Genomic DNA, 20,275 nt, shown 5'->3' on the forward strand with positions numbered 1-20,275 from the left:
TGAGCCAAAGCAGGGTAGGGCATTGCCTCACCTGGGACAGTCAGAGAACTCCCTCCCCTAGCCACAGAAGCTGTGAGGGACTGTGCATTGAGGAACAGTGCATTCCGATTCAGACACTACATTTTTCCCATCGTCTTCACAACCTGCAGACCAGGAGATTCCTTCAGGTGCCTACACCACTAGAGCCCTGGGTTTCAAGCACAGAACTGGGTGGCCCTTTGGGCAGATACTGAGCTGGCTGCAGGAGTTTTCTTTTCATGCCCCTGTGGAGCCTGGGATGCCAGCAAGACAGAACCATTCACTCCACTGGAAAGGGGACTGAAGCTGGGGAACCGAGTGGTCTAGCTGAGCGGATCCCACTTCCAAAGCCCAACAAGATAAGATCCACTGGCTTGAAATTCTCACAGCTTGCACAGCAGTCTGGAGTTGACCTGGGATGCTCAAGTTTAGTTGGGAGAGGGGCACCCACCATTACTGAGGATTGAGTAGGTGGTTTTCCCTTCACAGTGTAAACAAAGCCTCTACGAAGTTCAACCTGGTCAGGGCCCACTACAGCTCTGCAAAGCCGCCATAGCCAGACTGCCTCTCCAGATTCAGGAAGTACAGAGAACACCGCAAAGATACTCCTTGAAAAGAGCAACCCCAAGACACATAATTGTCAGATTCACCAAGGCTGAAATGAAGGAGAAATTGTTAAGGGCAGCCAGAGAGAAAGATTGGGTTACCCACAAAGAGAAGCCCATCAGACTAACAGCAGATCTCTCAGCAGAAAGCCTAAAAGTCAGAAGGGAGTGGGGGCCAATATTCAACACTCTTAAAGAAAAGAATTTTCAACCCAGAATTTCATATCCAGCCAAAATAAGCTTCATAAGTGAAGGAGAAATACAATCCTTTACAAACAAGGAAATGCTGAAAGATTTTGTCACCACCAAGCCTGCCTTACAAGAGCTCCTGAAGGAAGCACTAAATATGCAAAAGAGCAACCAGTACCAGCCACTGCAAAAACATACCAAATTGTAAAGAGCATCCACACTATGAAGAAATTGCATCAACTAACAGACAAAATAACCAGCTAGGATCATAATGACAGGATCAGACTGACACACAACGATGTTAACCTTAAATGTAAATGGGCTAAATGCCTCAATTAAAAAACAAAGACTGGCAAATTGGACAGAGTCAAGACCCATAAGTGTACTGTATTCAGGAGACCCATTTCACATGCAAAGACATACATAGGCTCAAAATAAAAAAATGGAGGAAGATTTACCAAGCAAATAAAAAGCAAAAAAAGCAGGAGTTGCAATCCTAATCTCTGATAAAACACTTTAAACCAACAAAGATCAAAAAAAAAAAAAAAAAACTAAACAATGACATTACATAATGGTAAAGAGATCAATGAAACAAGAAGAGCTAACTATCTTAAATATATATGCACCCAATACAGGAGGACTCAGCTTCATAAAGCAAGTTCTTAGACACTTACAGAGAGACTTAGACTCCCACACAGTAACAGTGGGAGACTTTAACACCTCTCTGTCAATATTAGACAGATCAATGAGACACAAAATTAACAAGGATATTCAGGACTTGAACTCAGCTCTGGAGTTCTATTAAGTGGACCTAATAGACATCTACAGAACTCTCCACCCAAATCAACAGAATATACATTCTTCTCAGTACCACATCACATTTATTCTAAAATTATGTAGAGGTATAAATACCTCTACATAAATGGAAGTAAACACTCATCAGTAAATGCAAAAGAACTGAAATCGTAATAGTCTTTCAGACCACAGTGCAATCAAATTAGAATTCAGGATTAGAAAAGTCACTCAAAACCAGACAGCTACATGGAAACTAAACAACCTGTTCCTGAATGTTTACTGGGTAAGTAGCAAAATTATGGCAGAAATAATTAAGTTCTTTGAAACTAATGAGAACAAAGATACAACATACCAGAATCTCTGGGACACAGCTAAAGCAGTGTTTAAGGGAAATTTACAGCACTAAATGCCCACAAGAGAAAACAGGAAATACCTAAAATAGACACCCTAACATCACACTTAAGAGAACTAGAGAAGCAAGAGTGAACAAATTCAAAAGCTAGCAAAAGACAAAAAACAAGTAAGTTCAAAAAAGAACTAAAGCCAATAGAGACACAAAAAACTCTTCAAAAAATCAATGAATCCAGGAGCTGGTTTTCTAAAAAGATTAAAAAATAGATAGACTGCTAACCAGACTAATAAAGAACAAAAGAGAGAAGAATCAAATAGATCCAATAAAAAATGATAAAGGGGATATCACCACTGTTCCCACAGAAATACAAACTACCATCAGACAATACTATAAATACCTCTACACAAATCAACTAGAAAATCTAGGAAAAGTGATAAATTTCTGGACACATATACCCTCCCAAGACTAAACCAGAAAGAAGTCGAATCCCTGAGTAGACCAATAACAAGTTCTGAAATTGAGGTAGTAATTAACAGCCTACCAACCAAAAAAAAAAAAAAGAAGCCCAGGACCAGACAGATTCACAGCTGAATTCTACCAGAGGTACAAAGAGGACCTGCTACCATTACTTCTGAAACTATTCCAAACAACAGAAAAAAATGTCCTCTTTCCTAACTCATTTTATGAGGCCAGCATCATCCTGATACCAAAATCTGGCAGAGTCACACACAAAAAGAAAATTTCAGGCCAATATTCCTGATGAAAATCAATGCAAAAATCCTCAATAAAATACTGGCAAATGGGCAGCAGCACATTGAAAAGCTTGTCCACCATGATCAAGTTGGCCTCATTCCTGGGATGCAAGGCAGATTCAACATACACAAATCAATAAACGCAATCCATTACATAAACAGAATCAATGACAAAAACCACATGATTAGCTCAACAGACGCAGAAAAGGCCTTCAATAAAATTCAACACCTCTTCATGCTAAAAACTCTGAATAAACTAGGTATTGACAGAATGTAACTCAAAATAATAAGAGCTACTTATGACAAACCCACAGCCAATATCATACTGGATGGGCAAAAGCTGGAAGCACTCGCTTTGAAAACCAACACAGGACAAGGATGCCTTCTCTCACCACTTCAATACAACATAGTTTTGGAAGTTCTGGCCAGGGCAATTAGGGAAGAGAAAGAAATAAAGGGTATTCAAATAGGAAGAGAGGTAGTCAAATTGCCTCTGTTTGTGGATGACATGATTGTATATTTAGAAAACCCCATCGTCTCAGCCTAAAATCTCCTTAAGCTGATAAGTAACTTCAGCAAAGTCTCAGGATATAAAATCAATGTGCAAAAATCACAAGCATTCCTATACACCAATAATAGACAGAGAGCCAAATCATGAGAGAACTCCCATTCACAATTGCTACAAAGAGAATAAAATACCTACAAATGCAACTCACAAGGGATGTGAAGAACCTCTTTGAGGAGAACTACAAACCACTGCTCAGGGATAGAAGAGAGGACACAAACCAATGGAAAAACATTCCATGCTCATGGTTAGGAATAATCAATATCATGAAAATGGCCATACTGCCCAAAGTAATTTATAGATTCAATGCTATCCTCATCAAACTACCATTGACTTTCTTCACAGAGCTGGAAAAAAACTACTCTAAATTTCATATGGAACCAAAAAAGAACCTTTATAGTCATGACAATCCTAAGCAAAAAAAACAAAGCTGGAGGCATCACGCTACCTGACTTCAAACTATACTACAAGGCTACAGGAACCAAAACAGCATGGTACTGGTGCCAAAAACAAATATATAGACAATGGAACAAAACAGAAGCCTCAGAAATAATGCCACACATCTACAACCATCTGATCTTTGACAAACCTGACAAAAACAAGCAATGGGGAAAGGATTCCCTATGTAATAAATGGTGTTGGGAAAAGTGGCTACCCACATGCAGAAAACTGAAACTGGACCCCTTCCTTACATCTTATACAAGAATTAACTCAAGATGGATCAAATACTTCAACATAAGACCTAAAACAATAAAAACCCTAGAAGAAAACCTAGGCAATACCATTCAGGACATAGGCATGGTTAAAGACTTCATTACTAAAACACCAAAAGCAATGGCAACAAAAGCCAAAGATGACAAATGGGATCTAATTAAACTAAAGCGCTTCTGCACAGCAAAAGAAATTAGAGTGAACAGGCAACCTACAGAATGGGAGAAAATTTCTGCAATCTATCCATCTGACAAAGGTCTAATATCCAGTATCTACAAGAAATTTAAACAAATTTACAAGAAAAAAAAAAAATCCAAAAGTGGGCAAAGCACATAAACAGACAATTCTCAAAAGAAGGCATTTATGCAGCCAACAAACATGAAAAAAAGCTCATTATCACTGGTTATTAGAGAAATACAAATCAAAACCACAATAAGACACCATCTCATATCAGTTAGAATGGCAATCATTAAAAAGTCAGAAAACAACAGATGCTGGAGAGGATGTGGAGAAATAGGAATGCTTTTGTACCATTGTTGGGAGTGTAAATTAGTTCAACCATTGTTGAAGACAGTGTGGCAATTCCTCAGGGATCTAGAACTAGAAACACCATTTGATCCAGCAATCCCATTATTGGGTATATATCCAAAGGATTATAAATCATTCTACTATAAAGACACGTGCACACATATGTTTACTGCAGCACTGTTTACAATAACAGAAACTTGAAACCAACCCAAATGCCCATCAATGACAGACTGAATTAAAAAAATGTGGCACATATATACTACGGAATACTATACAGCCATAAAAAAGGATGAGTTCATGTCCTTTGCAGGGACACAGATGAAGCTGGAAACCATCATTCTCAGCAAACTAACACAAGAACAGAAAACCAAACACTTCATGTTCTCACTCATAAGTGGGAGTTGAACAATGAGAACACATGGACACAAGGAGGGGCACATCACACACATTGGGGCCCTGTTGGGAGGTGGGGGAGTTAGGGAAGGAATAGCATTAGAAAAAACAGCTAATGTAGATGATGGGTTGATGCATGCAGCAAACCACCATGGCACGTGTATATCTAACTAACAAACCTACATATTCTGCACATGTACCCAAGAACTTAAAGTATAACAATAAAAAAATTAAACAATATTAAAATATCATCTTTAATATAAAAAAGTCAGGAAACAACAGATGCTGGAGAGGATGTGGAGAAATAGAAATGCTTTTACACTGTTGGTGGGAGTGTAAATGAGTTCAACCATTGTGGAAGACAGTGTGGTAGTTCCTCAACAATCTAGAACCAGAAATACCAATTCACCCAGCAATCCTATTACTGGGTATATAACCCAAAGGATTATAAATCATTCTACTATAAAGACACATGCACACATATGCTATGGCAGCACTATTCACAATAGCAAAAAAACTTGGAACCAACCCAAATGTCCACCAATGATAGACTGGATAAAGAAAATGTAGCACATAAACACCATGGAATACTGTGCACCTATAAAAAAGCATGAGTTCATGTACTTTGCAGGGACATGGATGAAACTAGAAACCATCATTCTCAGCAAACTAACACAGGAACAGAAAACCAAACACCACAAGTTCTCGTTTATAAGTGGGAGCTGAACAATGAGAACACTTGGACACAGGGAGGGGAACATCACATGCCAGGGCCTATTGTGGGTAAGGGGCTAGGGGAGGGATAGCATTAGGAGAAATACCTAATGTAGATGACAGGTTGATGGGTGCAGTAACCACCATGGCAGGTATATACCTATGTAACAAATTTGTACGTTCTGCACATGTATCCCAGAACTTAAAGTATAATTAAAAATATATATGATACAAAATAATCTAAATTTTAAAAATATTTTAAAAATAAATTTTATTGTATATATTTGTGGTTTACAACACAATGTTATGGGATACATTTTTTTTTTTTTTTTTTTTTTTCTTGAGATGGAGTTTCACTCTTGTTACCCAGGCTGGAGTGCAATGGCACGGTCTTGGCTCACCGCAACCTCCGCCTCCTGGGTTCAGGCAATTCTCCTGCCTCAGCCTCCTGAGTAGCTGGGATTACAGGTACGCACCACCATGCCCAGCTAATTTTTTTTATTTTTAGTAGAGACAGGGTTTCACCATGTTGACCAGTATGGTCTCAATCTCTTGATCTCATGATCCACCTGCCTCGGCCTCCCAAAGTGCCGGGATTACAGACGTGAGCCACCATGCCCGGCCTGGGATACATATTTATAGTAAAATGGTTACTACAGTGAAGCAGATTAACACATCTATCATCTCATATACTAATTTTTTTTGTTTGTGTAACAAGAGCATCTAAAATCTACTTATTTAAGAAAAATCCCTAATACAATACAATTTTATTAACTATCATCCTCACATTATACATTTGATCTCTGGATTTGTTCTAATCAGTAAATCACTGTGGGTAGAGGGTAGAACAAGCTTTATAAGGGAGATGGGCAACTAAGATTTGGACAGATGGGACGGAGGAGGAGGGCAATTTAGATTCACATGATTTCTAGGGAGAAAGGACAAAGGGGTCTGGTTAAAGAAAAGGCTTTAAAGGTGTGGGAAGAGGAGACTTCAGTTATAAAGATATTGTCAACTGCACAACCATTAATAACCAGGAGATAAATTCCTGTAATTCTGTAACATAAAATAATCCATTCAGGAATAACTACGAGTTTTTGTCTAGGATACGTAAGCCATTTGAATCTAGCACAGAAATAGATCTCGAATGTGGAAAAAAATAATAATTCAGGAGGCACCATAAATAGAATTTTATTTGAAGGTTCCCTGTGTTTTGTCTTTGCAGATTAGTTGTATTTTTTTTTTCTATTTTAGAAAGCAATCTTACCTTCCTTTATGTTCTATTTTAGAAAGTAATCTTACCTTCCTTTTCCTCCTCAAAGAGCAATGTTTTTTAAAAAGAGTGACTAAAATCAAACCCTTACACTCCACACCAATCCCTTTATTCTAATTTCATCCATTTTCATCATCCTCATAATCCCACCCTTTCTCTTTTATATCCTAGTAATGGCATGATGGCTTCAACTAGCCCTTCAGTTGAAAGACTATAGGCTCCACAGAAACTACAAAGCTGTTTCAAGAAACGCTCTTATGGGACTAAGACCATGAAGAAATTAAAAAATCTGTTCAGGCACTCTGAAGAGCATTATAAATCACTCATTCTCTTTCCAGGACTCTAGCTTCACAAACCTGACCTTTTCATTGTTACAGTCTCAGAATAAAATCTGTATTTTAAAATCACATTATATCTTTTCAGGTGAGCTCTGACTCACAAAGTCTATCCTATCAATAAGTATAGCAAAGGGGACCAAAAAAATCCAAAATAATCTTTCTGTATGACTGTAATGATACTAACAAATATGAGAAATGATTCTGAAGTCTTGTGAGTAAAGAGTAAGACGTTAACCCCAAACACACACACACATCAACCCCCATATAAGTGAAGCTTTTCAACTTTGGGTTGCTAAAATTTATTTTTATGTGTGTATATATACTAGTGTTCTAAATAGATATAGACATAATTGTTCTTGGCAATAAAGCAGAATTGGACAATTAATCTAAATGAATAATATGAAAAGACTTAAACGGGGAAAAATAGTACATCAAACTATAACTCTAATGATTTTTATCAGTATGCAAATTTGGTACCTTGTTTATTCTAATGTAGACAAAAGGATCCATGAAAATTCCCCCTCTCTCACAGAATATCAAAAACTATTAACCAACAATTTACTGAAAAGTTTGAGGAAAACATTGTAAAAAATTGATCTCTTCTATTTCCTCACTAGAGCTAAATGATATCTTTTAAAAGGGGAAATGTTAGAAAAACTTGCCTGAAGGAACTCTGAGAATAATTAAGCAAGGTTTCAGTGGTTTCTTCGTTAACAGGACACAAAAATTAAAGTGTTCAGCCCACTACAGAGGAGAATTGGTAGTAAATATCTCAGGCTTGCCGGGCGCGGTGGCTCAAGCCTGTAATCCCAGCACTTTGGGAGGCCGAGTCGCGTGGATCACGAGATCAAGAGATCGAGACCATTCTAGTCAACAAGGTGAAACCCAGTCTCTACTAAAAATACAAAAAATTAGCTGGGTATGGTGGCGCGTGCCTGTAATCCCAGCTACTCAGGAGGCTGGGGCAGGAGAATTGCCTGAACCCAGGAGGCGGAGGTTGCGGTGAGCCGAGATCGCGCCATTGCACTCCAGCCTGGGTAACAAGAATGAAACTTCGTATTAAAAAACAAACAAACAAAAAACTCAGGCTTTTAAGTGAGATCCTAGAAGAGCTCACTTTCTAAGCAAGAAACAGTCAAAAAAAAAAGAAGTGTGTCAAAGGAATCAACCACATTCCACCTTTCTACCACAGAAACACTGAATATACTGAAGAAAAATAACATCATCCAGAGCCTTTATAACTCTTCATGCACAAGGTCCAGCATTCTATTGAAATTATCTAGTATGAAAGAAAACATGAGAAAATAAATAAAAATCAAGAAACAACAGACAACAGAAATACATCTATAGGTGATCAGATATTAGATTTCATCAGACTTGAACCTTAAAATAACTATGATAAATCTATTCAAAAAGTAGAAGGAAAAGAGTGTCACCAAAGAATGCAGGAAGAAATGAAGAGCACAGGAACAGATAAACACGTGAGTCTAAATGAACACCAACTGTACAAAACAAAACAAAACAATATTCTGTGTGTATAGGGGATGTTGTTAATACAGCCACAAAGTTAAACCATGACAACAATAGGACAACAAACAGAAAAGTGATAAACTGATTTAAAGAGATGTAAGATTTTGGTATTGTTCAGGAAATTACCAAAGTACTAATTTAAAATAGATTCTAATGAACTAAGGATGATGTTATAAATAAGTGATAGGTATAGAATGGAAATGGAGAAGAATGCCAAAAAAGAGGAAAAGATTAACGTAAGAGCATATAGAGCACAAAGAGTAGATATTAAGTTTAAATCCCAACGTGTCAGTAAGGTGATCAAATATAATAAATATACTCAATAAAAAGACAAGATTGTAGAGCTAGCTAAAATCACAAAACTCAACTACAGTAGTCCTCTCCCTTATCTGTGGTTCACGGTTTTAGTAACCCACGTTAAACTGAAGTTCGAACATATCAAACTGAAAATTATAGAAATAATAAGTTTTAAATTATGCACCTGAGTAGTGTGATGTAATTTTGTATCAGCCTGCTCTGCCCAGGACATGAACTATCCTTCTGTCCAGCATACCCAGTCTGTATATGCTATTATCCCACTTAGTCACTTAGCAGCTGTCTCACTTACCAGATCAACTATCACAGTATCTCAGTGCTTATGTTCAAGTAACCCTTATTTTACTTAATAATGGCCCCAAAGTACAAGAATAGTGATGCTGGCCTACTATCATGATTGTTCTATTTTTTTTATTAGGGTTATTGTTCATCTCTTACTATGCCTAATTCACAAATTAAACTTTAGCATAGGCATGTATGTATGTATGTATGTATGTATAGGAAAAACAGTATATTTAGGGTTTGGTACTATATGCAATGTCAGCCATCTATTATGGATCCTGGAACACATCCCCTGTGGATAAAGGGTAACTGTTGTGTAAGATGCTTACAAGAGACATACCTTAACTACAAAAACTTAAAACAATTGAAAGTAAAAGGATATAAAAGGAGATACAATGCAAAATAAAGTAGATGTGGCCATACGGATATCAAAGTGCATATTAGCAATCAAGAAAGTTATCTTCAATTGATAAGTTTAATTCAATATGAAGATATAACAATGCTAAATCTGCATGCATTTAATAACATGGCCTCAAAATATATAAAGCAAACTTAACAGCAGTAAAAGGAAAAAGAGACAAGCTCAAAATCACAGTTGGAAACTGTGGCACAACATCAATGGCAAATGACTGAACAGACAAAAAAAATCAGTACTTATAAAAATTTTACAAGTATGATTACAGCCGGGAGTGGTGGCTCAAGCCTGTAATCCCAGCACTTTGGGAGGCCAAGGTGGGTGGATCACGAGGTCAAGAGATCGAGACCAACCTGGTCAACATGGTGAAACCCCGTCTCTACTAAAAATACAAAAAATTAGCTGGGCATTGTGGCGCATGCCTGTAATCCCAGCTACTCAGGAGGCTGAGGCAGGAGAATTGCCTGAACCCAGGAGGCGGAGGTTGCCGTGAGCCGAGATCGCGCCATTGCACTCCAGCCTGGGTAACAAGAGCGAAACTGTCTCAAAAAAAAAAAAAAGAAGTATGATTACAAAGTTTATCTAATTGACACCAAAATCGGACATATGCATTCCATAAAGCAAGTTGCAACAAATATCAAAGTTTTGAAATTATTCAAAGCATGTTCTCTGACCCTAGTAAAGTTAACTAGATATCAACACCAAAACACAACTTGAATATCACCGAATGTGATAGGTCAAATAAATCACAATAGAAATTAGAAAATATTTTAAGCCAAATGGTAACTAAATGTGACACACCAAAAGTGATGAGATTACAATGGAATAAGAAAACTGAAACACTCAATTACATGGATAAATCTAAAAAGGCATTATACCATGTGAAAGAAGCCAGATATAAGACAGTATATACTATACAGTCCATTTATATTAAATTCTAGAAAATGAAAACTAATCTATAATTCCAGAAGAGGTTGCCTGAAGTCAGGGATGGAAGGGAGGTATGCAATCACGGGGTCATGAGGAAACTTTCTGAGGTGGTAACAGATGTTTGGCATCTTGACTGTGGTGTATTTTAATTGTGATTGCATAGATGAAATGATTTATCAATCTTTATCAAACTGTATGCTTAAAATAGATATAATTTATTACATGTATTTTATATTAATTATGTTGATTCAAAAAATTAGAGCCTTAAATCAAGAGAAAAGAAACAAACTTTGTAAATATGCACCTAAAGCAGTACTTAGCATGCCTCCTCAGAAAGTCTAGTCAGGAGGATCACTTGAGGCCAGGAGTTTGAGGCTGCAGTGAACTACGCTCATGTCTACAATAAGCCACTGCACACCAGAATGGACAACATAGCAAGACTGAGTCCCTTTAAAAAAACTTGATAAATTATTATCTATGAAATCCCAGTCAAAATCGTGAACATTTTTTCCCTCAAATGGTGACAAGCTGATTTTAAATGATGGCAATATGAAAGGCCAGGCCTGCAAAAGCAATTCTGAAGCAGAACACAGCTGGAGGTGTAACTGTGTTACAATAACAAAATGTATTGTCTTATCGGCACCTTATATAAAGCTACCTGTAATTACAATAATGTGGTAATGGTACAAAGACAGACACATAGGTCAATGGAATGCGATGGTTCTAAAATAAATACATACATATATGGACCTGATTTATGACAAAGTTGATGCAGCAATACAGCTGAATTGATGAGAGCTCTATATGGGAGAAAAATGAAACTTGACTTCTGCCTCATACAAAATAATCAACAAGAGATAGAGTCCTTAACGTGAAAAGCAAAGGAATGAAACTTCTAGATTACATTAGAGAATATTTTCATGACTTTGGGTTTGGCAAATATTTCCTAAACAGGACACAGAAACACCACAAAAAAGATTAATAAATTGAACCTCCTTAAAATTAATAGCTTCTATCCATTAAAAGATACCTTTAAGAGAGTGAAAAAGCAAGCCATGGAGAAAATATTTGTAACATATATATCTAAAAAAAGACTTACACCCAGAATTAAAAAAAAAACCTCCTACACAATGGTAAGAGAAAACTCAATTGTAAAAATGAGCAGAAGATAAAGTTTTGTCATGAAAGGAGGATACCCTAATAGCCAATAGATATGTGAAAAGATGCTCATCCTCAGTAGTCACAAGGGAAATGTATATGAAACCACAATGAGATACCACTACATATCTACCAAAATGGGTAAAATTTTAAAATTTATGAACAGTTAATGACAGTATGAAGCAACTGGAACTTTTATACATCTGCTGGTTGAAATGTAAGTGGTAATATTTCAAAAACCTCTTCAGCAACCTCTACTGAAGCTGAACATGTGCACAGTCTCTGCCCCAGAAATTCCATTGCCAATACATATCTAACAGAAACTAATACATATGTGCACCCCAACATTTTAAGTAAAACAATGTATACAGCAGCATTATTCATAACAGCTAAACACTGAAAGCAACCCAGATGCTTAACAAGAATAGAATAGATACTCTATAGTGGTATATTCATCCAGTAGAATATTTTGTAGCAATGAAAATAATTAACTACTGCTATATGCAATTACATGGATAAATCCATAGTCAACATGGAAGAATCCCATAGTCAGTCAATGCAATAACATAGATGAATCTCATAGACTCATGACAAAAGAAATAAGAAACAACAAACTCCCATATTGTGTGAGTTCATTCTTTAAAGTTCAAGAAGAGGCAATACAAATGTATGGTAATGCAGATATGAGAATGCTGGTTATCTTACTAGCAGGTAATGAACAGCCAGGGAAATAGGAAGGATTCTGAGGTGCTAGTAAAATTCTGTATCTTTCTATAGGGCTTACACAGAGTGTTCACTTTGATAGATACCCTTAATATTTGTGCTCTTTACTATATATATGACACATTTTATTTCAGCAAAAGGTTTTTTAAAGAGCAACAGTGAGATCTGAGATAATCTTAAGAAAACTATCTTTTATAAAAATGAAGCAAGATCAAGACCCTTGAAAAAATAGTTTTCATTAAAAATAAAGGTTCTGCCTTCTTACAACTGCCTACAAGAAAAGACAAAATGTGTGTCATATACAATTTCCACTAATTAGTATTAGAAGTACCGAGGGTCTTATTAAAACCTTTAAAGGCCCTAAGCACTAAAGAGATTATGGTGCCAATACTCCCTATGTAGTTCAAATAATCGTTTAAAAATAAATAAATATGTATATGCATACCGAAATTAAAATAACTTCTTTCTAGAATTTCACATTATGAAGTTCTCGATTAAATCAAAGGTGAACTCATTTTACTTTTGTGACACTCCTAAGCATGTTCCTGGTCTGAGTAATCTTGCAGTAATCAGAAAAAATAATTACCTTACCCAGGAGTCTGAGTAGCTCCAAGTACACTGGTGAAAACCCCACTGATGTTCTCTTACTGTTTTTTAAAGTAAGATATTTATATGTATAGGGATTATGTGGTCATCTTCTTCCTTGCATTTCTGTATTTAGTTTGACAAAAAACATTTTCTCGTCCTTTAGATTTTATTTATAATGATGATGCTAAGATTCACTTGCTGTTTACTGTCTAACACAGAGAAAAGCCACTATAATGCAAAAAACATGGGCTCTGGAGTTAGATAGACCTGCCTTGAAAGAAATATCAGTCTTATAATTTCTTAGCTGTGTGATATGAGTAAATGTTTAAGCTTCCTGACAACTTATAAGACAAAGAACAGAAATATAGTTCTTATTGCCAGGATAAGGCAATATAAGGAAAGATCATATAACATGATGTGTATAAAAGTACTTAGTATAGTTTCTGGTATATGGGAGGTATTTAATAAATTACAACTTTTCTTTCTTATTACACATGTATAATCCTAACAGTATTATAGAAATATTATAGATTTTAAGCTAAAAGATCTGAATTCAAGTTAGTTTCTGCCATTGGTGGCTATGTAATTTGAGGTCAATAATTTAATTTCCCTAGATTTCATGTGCAAAACTGAGGAAAGTTTTATTTGCCCTATGGAGTAACTGTGGGGATCAAATAACAACATGTAAAAAAATGCTTTCAAAACCACAAGGCTTTACAAATTTTTACTGTTACTGTTATGATTATGTTAATCTACACTAGGATGATTCTCCAAGGTCTTCTTGCAAGACCTGAAAGAATTCATTGTTCCCTAAGGAAGTTAATTTGCTTTGAGACAATGCTGCTGTCCCTAAGCATCAGTTAAAAACACTTAGTTTACTGATCATTAGAATGTGCTGGCAAAGCAGGTGGCCCCAGGGGTTCAAAAGATTCCTTGGCAGCCCATATTTGGATCTGCATTAGAAGGTTGCCGTAATTTAAAGCAGCTTACTAGGAAATCAAGGGAGACAGAGGTGATGTACAGAGAATAGAAAATTCTGCTTGATTTCTCCAAGGGCTTCCTGATTCCTCAAAAGCACTGCTCCAAACTAAATCATTTTGGATCCATCTGATTCAAGACCATCTCCTATCCCACACCAAAAGGCTCTTATTCCGGAGCTCATCCAATTGCAAAGACATGAGTGGGAGGAGTTCCACAGAAGTAGAAGGAGCACTCAGTAGCCCTATGTGAAGTAAAGAATATGGGGGTGGGCAGCTGGGCACAGTGGTTCACACCTGTAATCCCATCACTTTGGGAGACTGAGGTGGGCGAATTACCCGAGTTCAGGGGTTCAATATCAGCCTGGTTGACATAGTAAAACCCTGTCTCTACTAAAAAGACCAAAATTAGCCCAGAGTGGTGGTGTGCACTTGTAATCCCAGCTACTTGGAAGGCTGAAGTGGGAGGACTGCTTGAGTGTGGGAGAATGAAGTTGCAATGAGCCAAGACTGCACCACTGCACTCCAGCTTGGGCAACAGAGTGAGACCCTGTCTCCAAAAAAAAAAAAAAAAAACAAGAGGAAGAAAAAAAGAATACTGGACTATAATTTGTTCAGTAAATTCTGACGTTCAAACAGGCTCATTCAGACACACCAAGAAAGAGAGTTAAATTAAAAGTAGTCAAATGAGAGAAGATTGTATTGAAAATAATATCAATTAAGTGAAAAATAATTCATCTTCATAATCACAAATACCCCCATGTCTAGAAAACAATATAAATAACGTATGATTACATGTCATTTTAAGAGGCAGTGATTGTTTGCATTTTTCAAAATTATGCAGCAGATAACTCATCATTAGTATCAAAACAATACTTTAAATGTTCTCATTTTTATAACAAATCCAATCTTTTTTGATAAAAATATTTGGTAAAATGGGGGGTAACTTTATTTTTGTCCTCCTATAAACCATTATGCTATCAAATTATTAATCCAGATAAACAAAGGTATTGTTCTCTCTATAATATATTCAATCCCTCTCATTAAATCACAGCAGTATCCTCTTTTTTCAGAGAGCATTTACTCCAAACAAAAAAATGCTAAAAAGAAATACGCACAAATTAAATTGCAAACCAAATATCACTTCAAATTATATTGTTGTGAAGAATATTTTAGCTAATTACTATGACTAACTGGTCTTAGGTCTTATAAAGAGATGTCTATTTAAAAGTAAACTATTAAATGCACTCCATTTGATGTGACAAACACAAACACTGTAACAGAAGGCCAGGTAAAATCTTTTTAGTTTAAGGAAGAGACTCCTTTATATCTTTAGTATTGAGAGCCAGAGCTAATAACTGACACAGGATTTAACTGCTAAATTCTGCACTTATGTGTTATATGTTAGGGAAAAAAATTTAAACAACACTTAAAATCACAGAAAATTGGAATGGGAACAATCTTATAAACACCACACCCTTATTGATGAGGAAATCTAAAAAGTGAATTTCCGGCCGGGCGCAGTGGCTCACGCCTGTAATCCCAGCACTTTGGGAGGCCGAGGCAGGTGGATCACGAGGTCAAGAGATCAAGACCATCCTGGTCAACATGGTGAAACCCCGTCTCTACTAAAAATACAAAAATTAGCTGGGCATGGTGGCGCATGCCTGTAGTCCCAGCTACTAGGGAGGCTGAGGCAGGAGAATTGCTTGAACCCAGGAGGCGGAGGTTGTGGTGAGCCGAGATCGCACCACTGCACTCCAGCCTGGGTAACAAGAGCGAAACTCCGTCTCAAAAAAAAAAACCCTGAATTTCCCTAATTATTAGATATACTTACTGAAAGAATCAAAACCAGAACCAGATATCCTGATGCCCAGTCTTTTTAGCTATACCAACCTGTCTCCCAAATTATAGCAGATTTTTCCATCACATGTTAAATTATAAAAATGCTAAATATATTTGGGATGGTAATATATTCTTCCCCATCTCATGGACATTCTTTTAAAGTATGTTATTGACCTAACCAACAGGAAAGACAGGGAGAGAAAGAGGGAAGAACCAAATTTGCAGAAACTTTCATTTGTAGAAATCTATTAATTTGTAAACCTTTTCATCTGCAGAAACCTATGAATTTGCAGAAACTTTCATTTGCAGAAATCTATTAATTTGTAAACCTTTTTATCTCAGAAACCTATGAATACTACTAATACTTTCAGCTCAACTTCCCCCATATCAATTTATGACAACAGAAGAAGCTTTGAACCATTTCGATTTCCTCCTACTCTGAAAAAAAGATATTAAGAGGCGAAACTGGAATTGACAGGGCCATTAAAACATGACAGTGAGTTTTTAACAGTCTTCCCTCTAATGTGACAGTTCAAATCATTTCTCCTTTCACCAGAGCCACACAAAACTTTTCAACTACAAAGTCAAATTGTTGTATCTTTGAAAACAGAGTTGATTTCTGAACTTACTATCATTGAAATTCTCTTAATTTCTGCTCAATTTAAGAGTGCAGCATATTATATCTCCAGTGTAGGCTCCACTGATGAGGAATTGTCAAGAATAAATGAGGTAATATATGTGGAAATACTCTGCAAATGTAAAATTATTGTAACATATAGAAAACATTGTATATTTTTTAAAAAAAGGCCTATGATTGTGTTGCGGATGCAAAGATGATGCAACTTTCTTAGTGGTTAATCATTAGATACATTTCCTTTAAAATCAGGAGCAAGAAAACAATGTCTGCTATCATAGCTTTATTTGAACACTATACTAAAAGGATGGCGAATGTAATAAGACAAGAGACAAATAGAAAAAGAATGAGGATTGGTAAAGGAAAAGCAAAACTGTCCTTATTTACAGATTACATAGCAAAGCAGCTGAGATAAGATGAAGGTGTTATTAATGTTTATTCAGTTTGTGCAGGGTATCCAGAATGGAAACTCAAAGGTGTATTGCTGAGTGTGAGGTATAATACTAGTTATTCTAGAAGCAGTTGTTTCTTTTTTTTTTTTGAGACGGAGTCTTGCTCTGTCACCAGGCTGGAGTGCAGTGGCACGAACTCGGCTCACTGCAACCTCCTCCTCCTGGGTTCAAGCGATTCTTCCGCCTCAGCCTCCCGAGTAGCTGGGACCACATGCACATGCCATCATGCCCGGCTATTTTTTGTATTTTTAGTAGAGATGGGGTTTCACCATGTTGGCAAGAATGGTCTCGATCTCTTGACCTCGTGATCCACCCGCCTCCGCCTCCCAAAGTGCTGGGATTACAGGCTCGAGCCACCGCGCCCGGCCCTAACATTGTTTTTAGAAACAACTGGTTCTAAGGGCCGGGCGCGGTGGCTCACGCCTATAATCCCAGCACTCTGGGAGGCCGAGGTGGGCGGATCACGAGGTCAAGAGATCGAGACCATCTTGGTCAACATGGTGAAACCCCGTCTCTACTAAAAATACAAAAAAATTAGCTGGGCATGGCGGCGCGTGCCTGTAATCCCAGCTACTCAGGAGGCTGAGGCAGGAGAATCGCCTGAACCCAGGAGGCTGAGGTTGCGGTGAGCCGAGATCGCGCCACTGCACTCCAGCCTGGGTAACAAGAGCGAAACTCCGAAACTCCGTCTCAAAAAAAAAAAAAAAAAAAACAATGTTAGAACAGTTAGACTACCTTTAAGCCTTAGACTACCTTTAAACAGTTACACTACTTTAAACAGACTACCTTTAAGCCTTAAAGTTTACACATAGGTAGCTTTTGGGAATACGGAATGGGGGTCTTAAAATAAAAGACTATGGCTCAAATTGGATACAAAAAGCAAAGAAAAGTGGATGCAGAAGCTTGAGAATAATATTCTATTCTAAATTACCCATAAGTATGCTATCCTATTTGTGAGCTATCATCACATTTAAGGTTTCCTGGCATGAGCACTGGATTACTAAATAATAGTCAATCAAGAGGGGAAGGAACCAGGTCAATCACAAACCAAGTGGTCTACATGGTAGGACATAAATATCTCTGCTCACGTCCATTATCAAAGACTGTTGTGAAATTATTTTTACGTATATACAGCTCAGTACAGCATTAAAATCCTTAAAAACTTTTATTACTTTTATTTAATACTATGTGAATGCAATTTTGTTTTCCACATCTTCACAAAATTGAGTGTGCTTTAAGCTACTTGTCGATAATAAAGTGTCTCAAATCTACATTTTTACCATATTCTTCATTCAGAAAGAGTTTTAAAATGGTTTAGTCATGTTGTACAACATACACTGATAATCTAAAATGGCTACATGAGCTCTGTAAATGTACTGATAATGATTTTTGAATGAATTTAAGGTTGCATTATTATTTGCAACACCAAAGCAAAGGGTACCAACCATTTAAAAGTGCCAATTATTCAACTTTTGTTTTTGTGTTTAGTAATGTTTCAGATTATTTCCCCTCTAAATATTACATAACGAGGCAAATACTATTTTTACTACAATGGAGCAAAATTTTAAGTCAGAAGCTGCAAGCACATTAGAACCATCTGTTTTAGTTATGTGCAGAAAGTATCTAGTATCAATCAGAGAAAAGCTGAGGGAAAAGTCACTGACTGGTTGAAAATATACTAACTGCTAGAGGAAAAAAATGTTCCATATGCCATAAACCAGACTCTCTTAAATAAACTTGGAAATGATATAAATTTTCCTATCTTCTTTACACAAGCCAATGTTAATTAGCTTGCAGAATTTCAAAGTAGTAGAAAATTTTAAAAAATAATTACTTTTGTCTTTCACAAGCATATAATGAACATATACATTTTTGTGGCATCCAGTGGTGTTTGGTACTTTTCAAAGTAGATGATATATCACTTTCCAAAGATCAGTATACTCTCAGATTATAAGTTACTTATGTATTTCTAGCTCTGAATGATACATTCATATAAAAATAGATTTCTGATCAGCACCTATTTATAATCCTCCAAAATGGTTAGATCAAAAAGTATGAGAGAAAGTAAGAAAAGAAGAGACAAGAGTGGGAAGAGGCCAAAACCACCAACATGCAAGGACTTTAATGAAAGCTGTGCCATTGCAGAATTAAACATTAAACGTACTTGGTTAGAAAATGTAGGCGAGTGCTTTTATAAGTGCTCTTTTTAAAAAACAGTAAATATAAAATGATATAGATTTGTGAATATACTTCTGACTACCTACTGGTTAATATTTACTCACTACAAAGGCTAAATTGGATTATTCACGTACTGATTATCTAACTTACAAATTAGCCATGATGTTTGCCTTTTTCTCCATATTATTACCAAATTTTTGTGCAGTTCATTATTCATTAACCATCTCCATTAGAATGGTAGATATGGACAATGTGAATATACCCCCACACCTCATTCTGCATTTCTGATAAAATTAATAACTTCATGGCTATTCTCTACTGACAGAGACAGAATCTTCTGTATCCAAGGAGAGCACATTTACTGAAAATCAAGAAACAGTTTTTTTCAGGCCTATTAATAATGAGGGAGAAGAAAGATTTCAAAATAGGACATAAAAACAATACAAAGGTATATGCTGTGATGTAACTCTGAAGACAACATTTGATAACTTGCCAGTATTCCACAATAAGCACCACACTGATTCTTACACTTGCCTGTTGTCAGAAAAATGGAGACAATTGCTGCATGATCTTGTCAGAAAGACAGAGTCATTTGGGACTCCTTTGAGCTTTTACAGCACAGCCTGAGAGGACCTTTTGTTCCTTTCCTGTTAGCAGAAGAGCCAAACTGAGGCTATGCCGCGCCTCCTCCCTCATGAGGAGGCACAAAACACGCAACCGAAAAGTCACCTTCTGGGATCAGTACTGAGGATCTCATAGCGCGTGTGTAAAGCAGAAAACATGGCATAGTGCGAATAGAAAAGGAAGACAGAGTAAAAAAGTTTTAAAATCCTTAAACGGGCTTCTAAAGTATAGCTCTGTAAAATGATGTAGAAAAAGTGAGGTAGAGGGTCTTACCTTGCAGATCTTATAGAGTGATTCCTGACCATCTCCTCCAGTATCTTTAAAGTAATCATGTGCGGGAAATGTACGATGAATATCTCGAGTAATAACACTCTCCTGGGCCGAGTCCTAA

At 36.7% G+C, this 20,275-nt stretch overlaps 1 protein-coding gene across 9 annotated transcripts in view; it reads right to left on the reverse strand.

Annotated features, from left to right (window-relative positions):
• The window catches only part of RABGAP1L (RAB GTPase activating protein 1 like), a 709,048-nt gene that overhangs the window by 302,595 nt on the left and 386,178 nt on the right, over positions 1 to 20,275 (reverse strand). For all 9 annotated transcript variants that reach the window (XM_074390018.1, XM_010336102.3, XM_074390015.1 and 6 more), the window contains one exon: positions 20,158 to 20,271. In XM_074390018.1, the coding sequence (XP_074246119.1) occupies positions 20,158 to 20,271 (114 nt within the window). The remainder of the gene's footprint in view (positions 1 to 20,157; positions 20,272 to 20,275) is intronic.

Source organism: Saimiri boliviensis, chromosome 19 (assembly GCF_048565385.1).
Source record: "Saimiri boliviensis isolate mSaiBol1 chromosome 19, mSaiBol1.pri, whole genome shotgun sequence".
NCBI lineage: Eukaryota > Metazoa > Chordata > Mammalia > Primates > Cebidae > Saimiri > Saimiri boliviensis.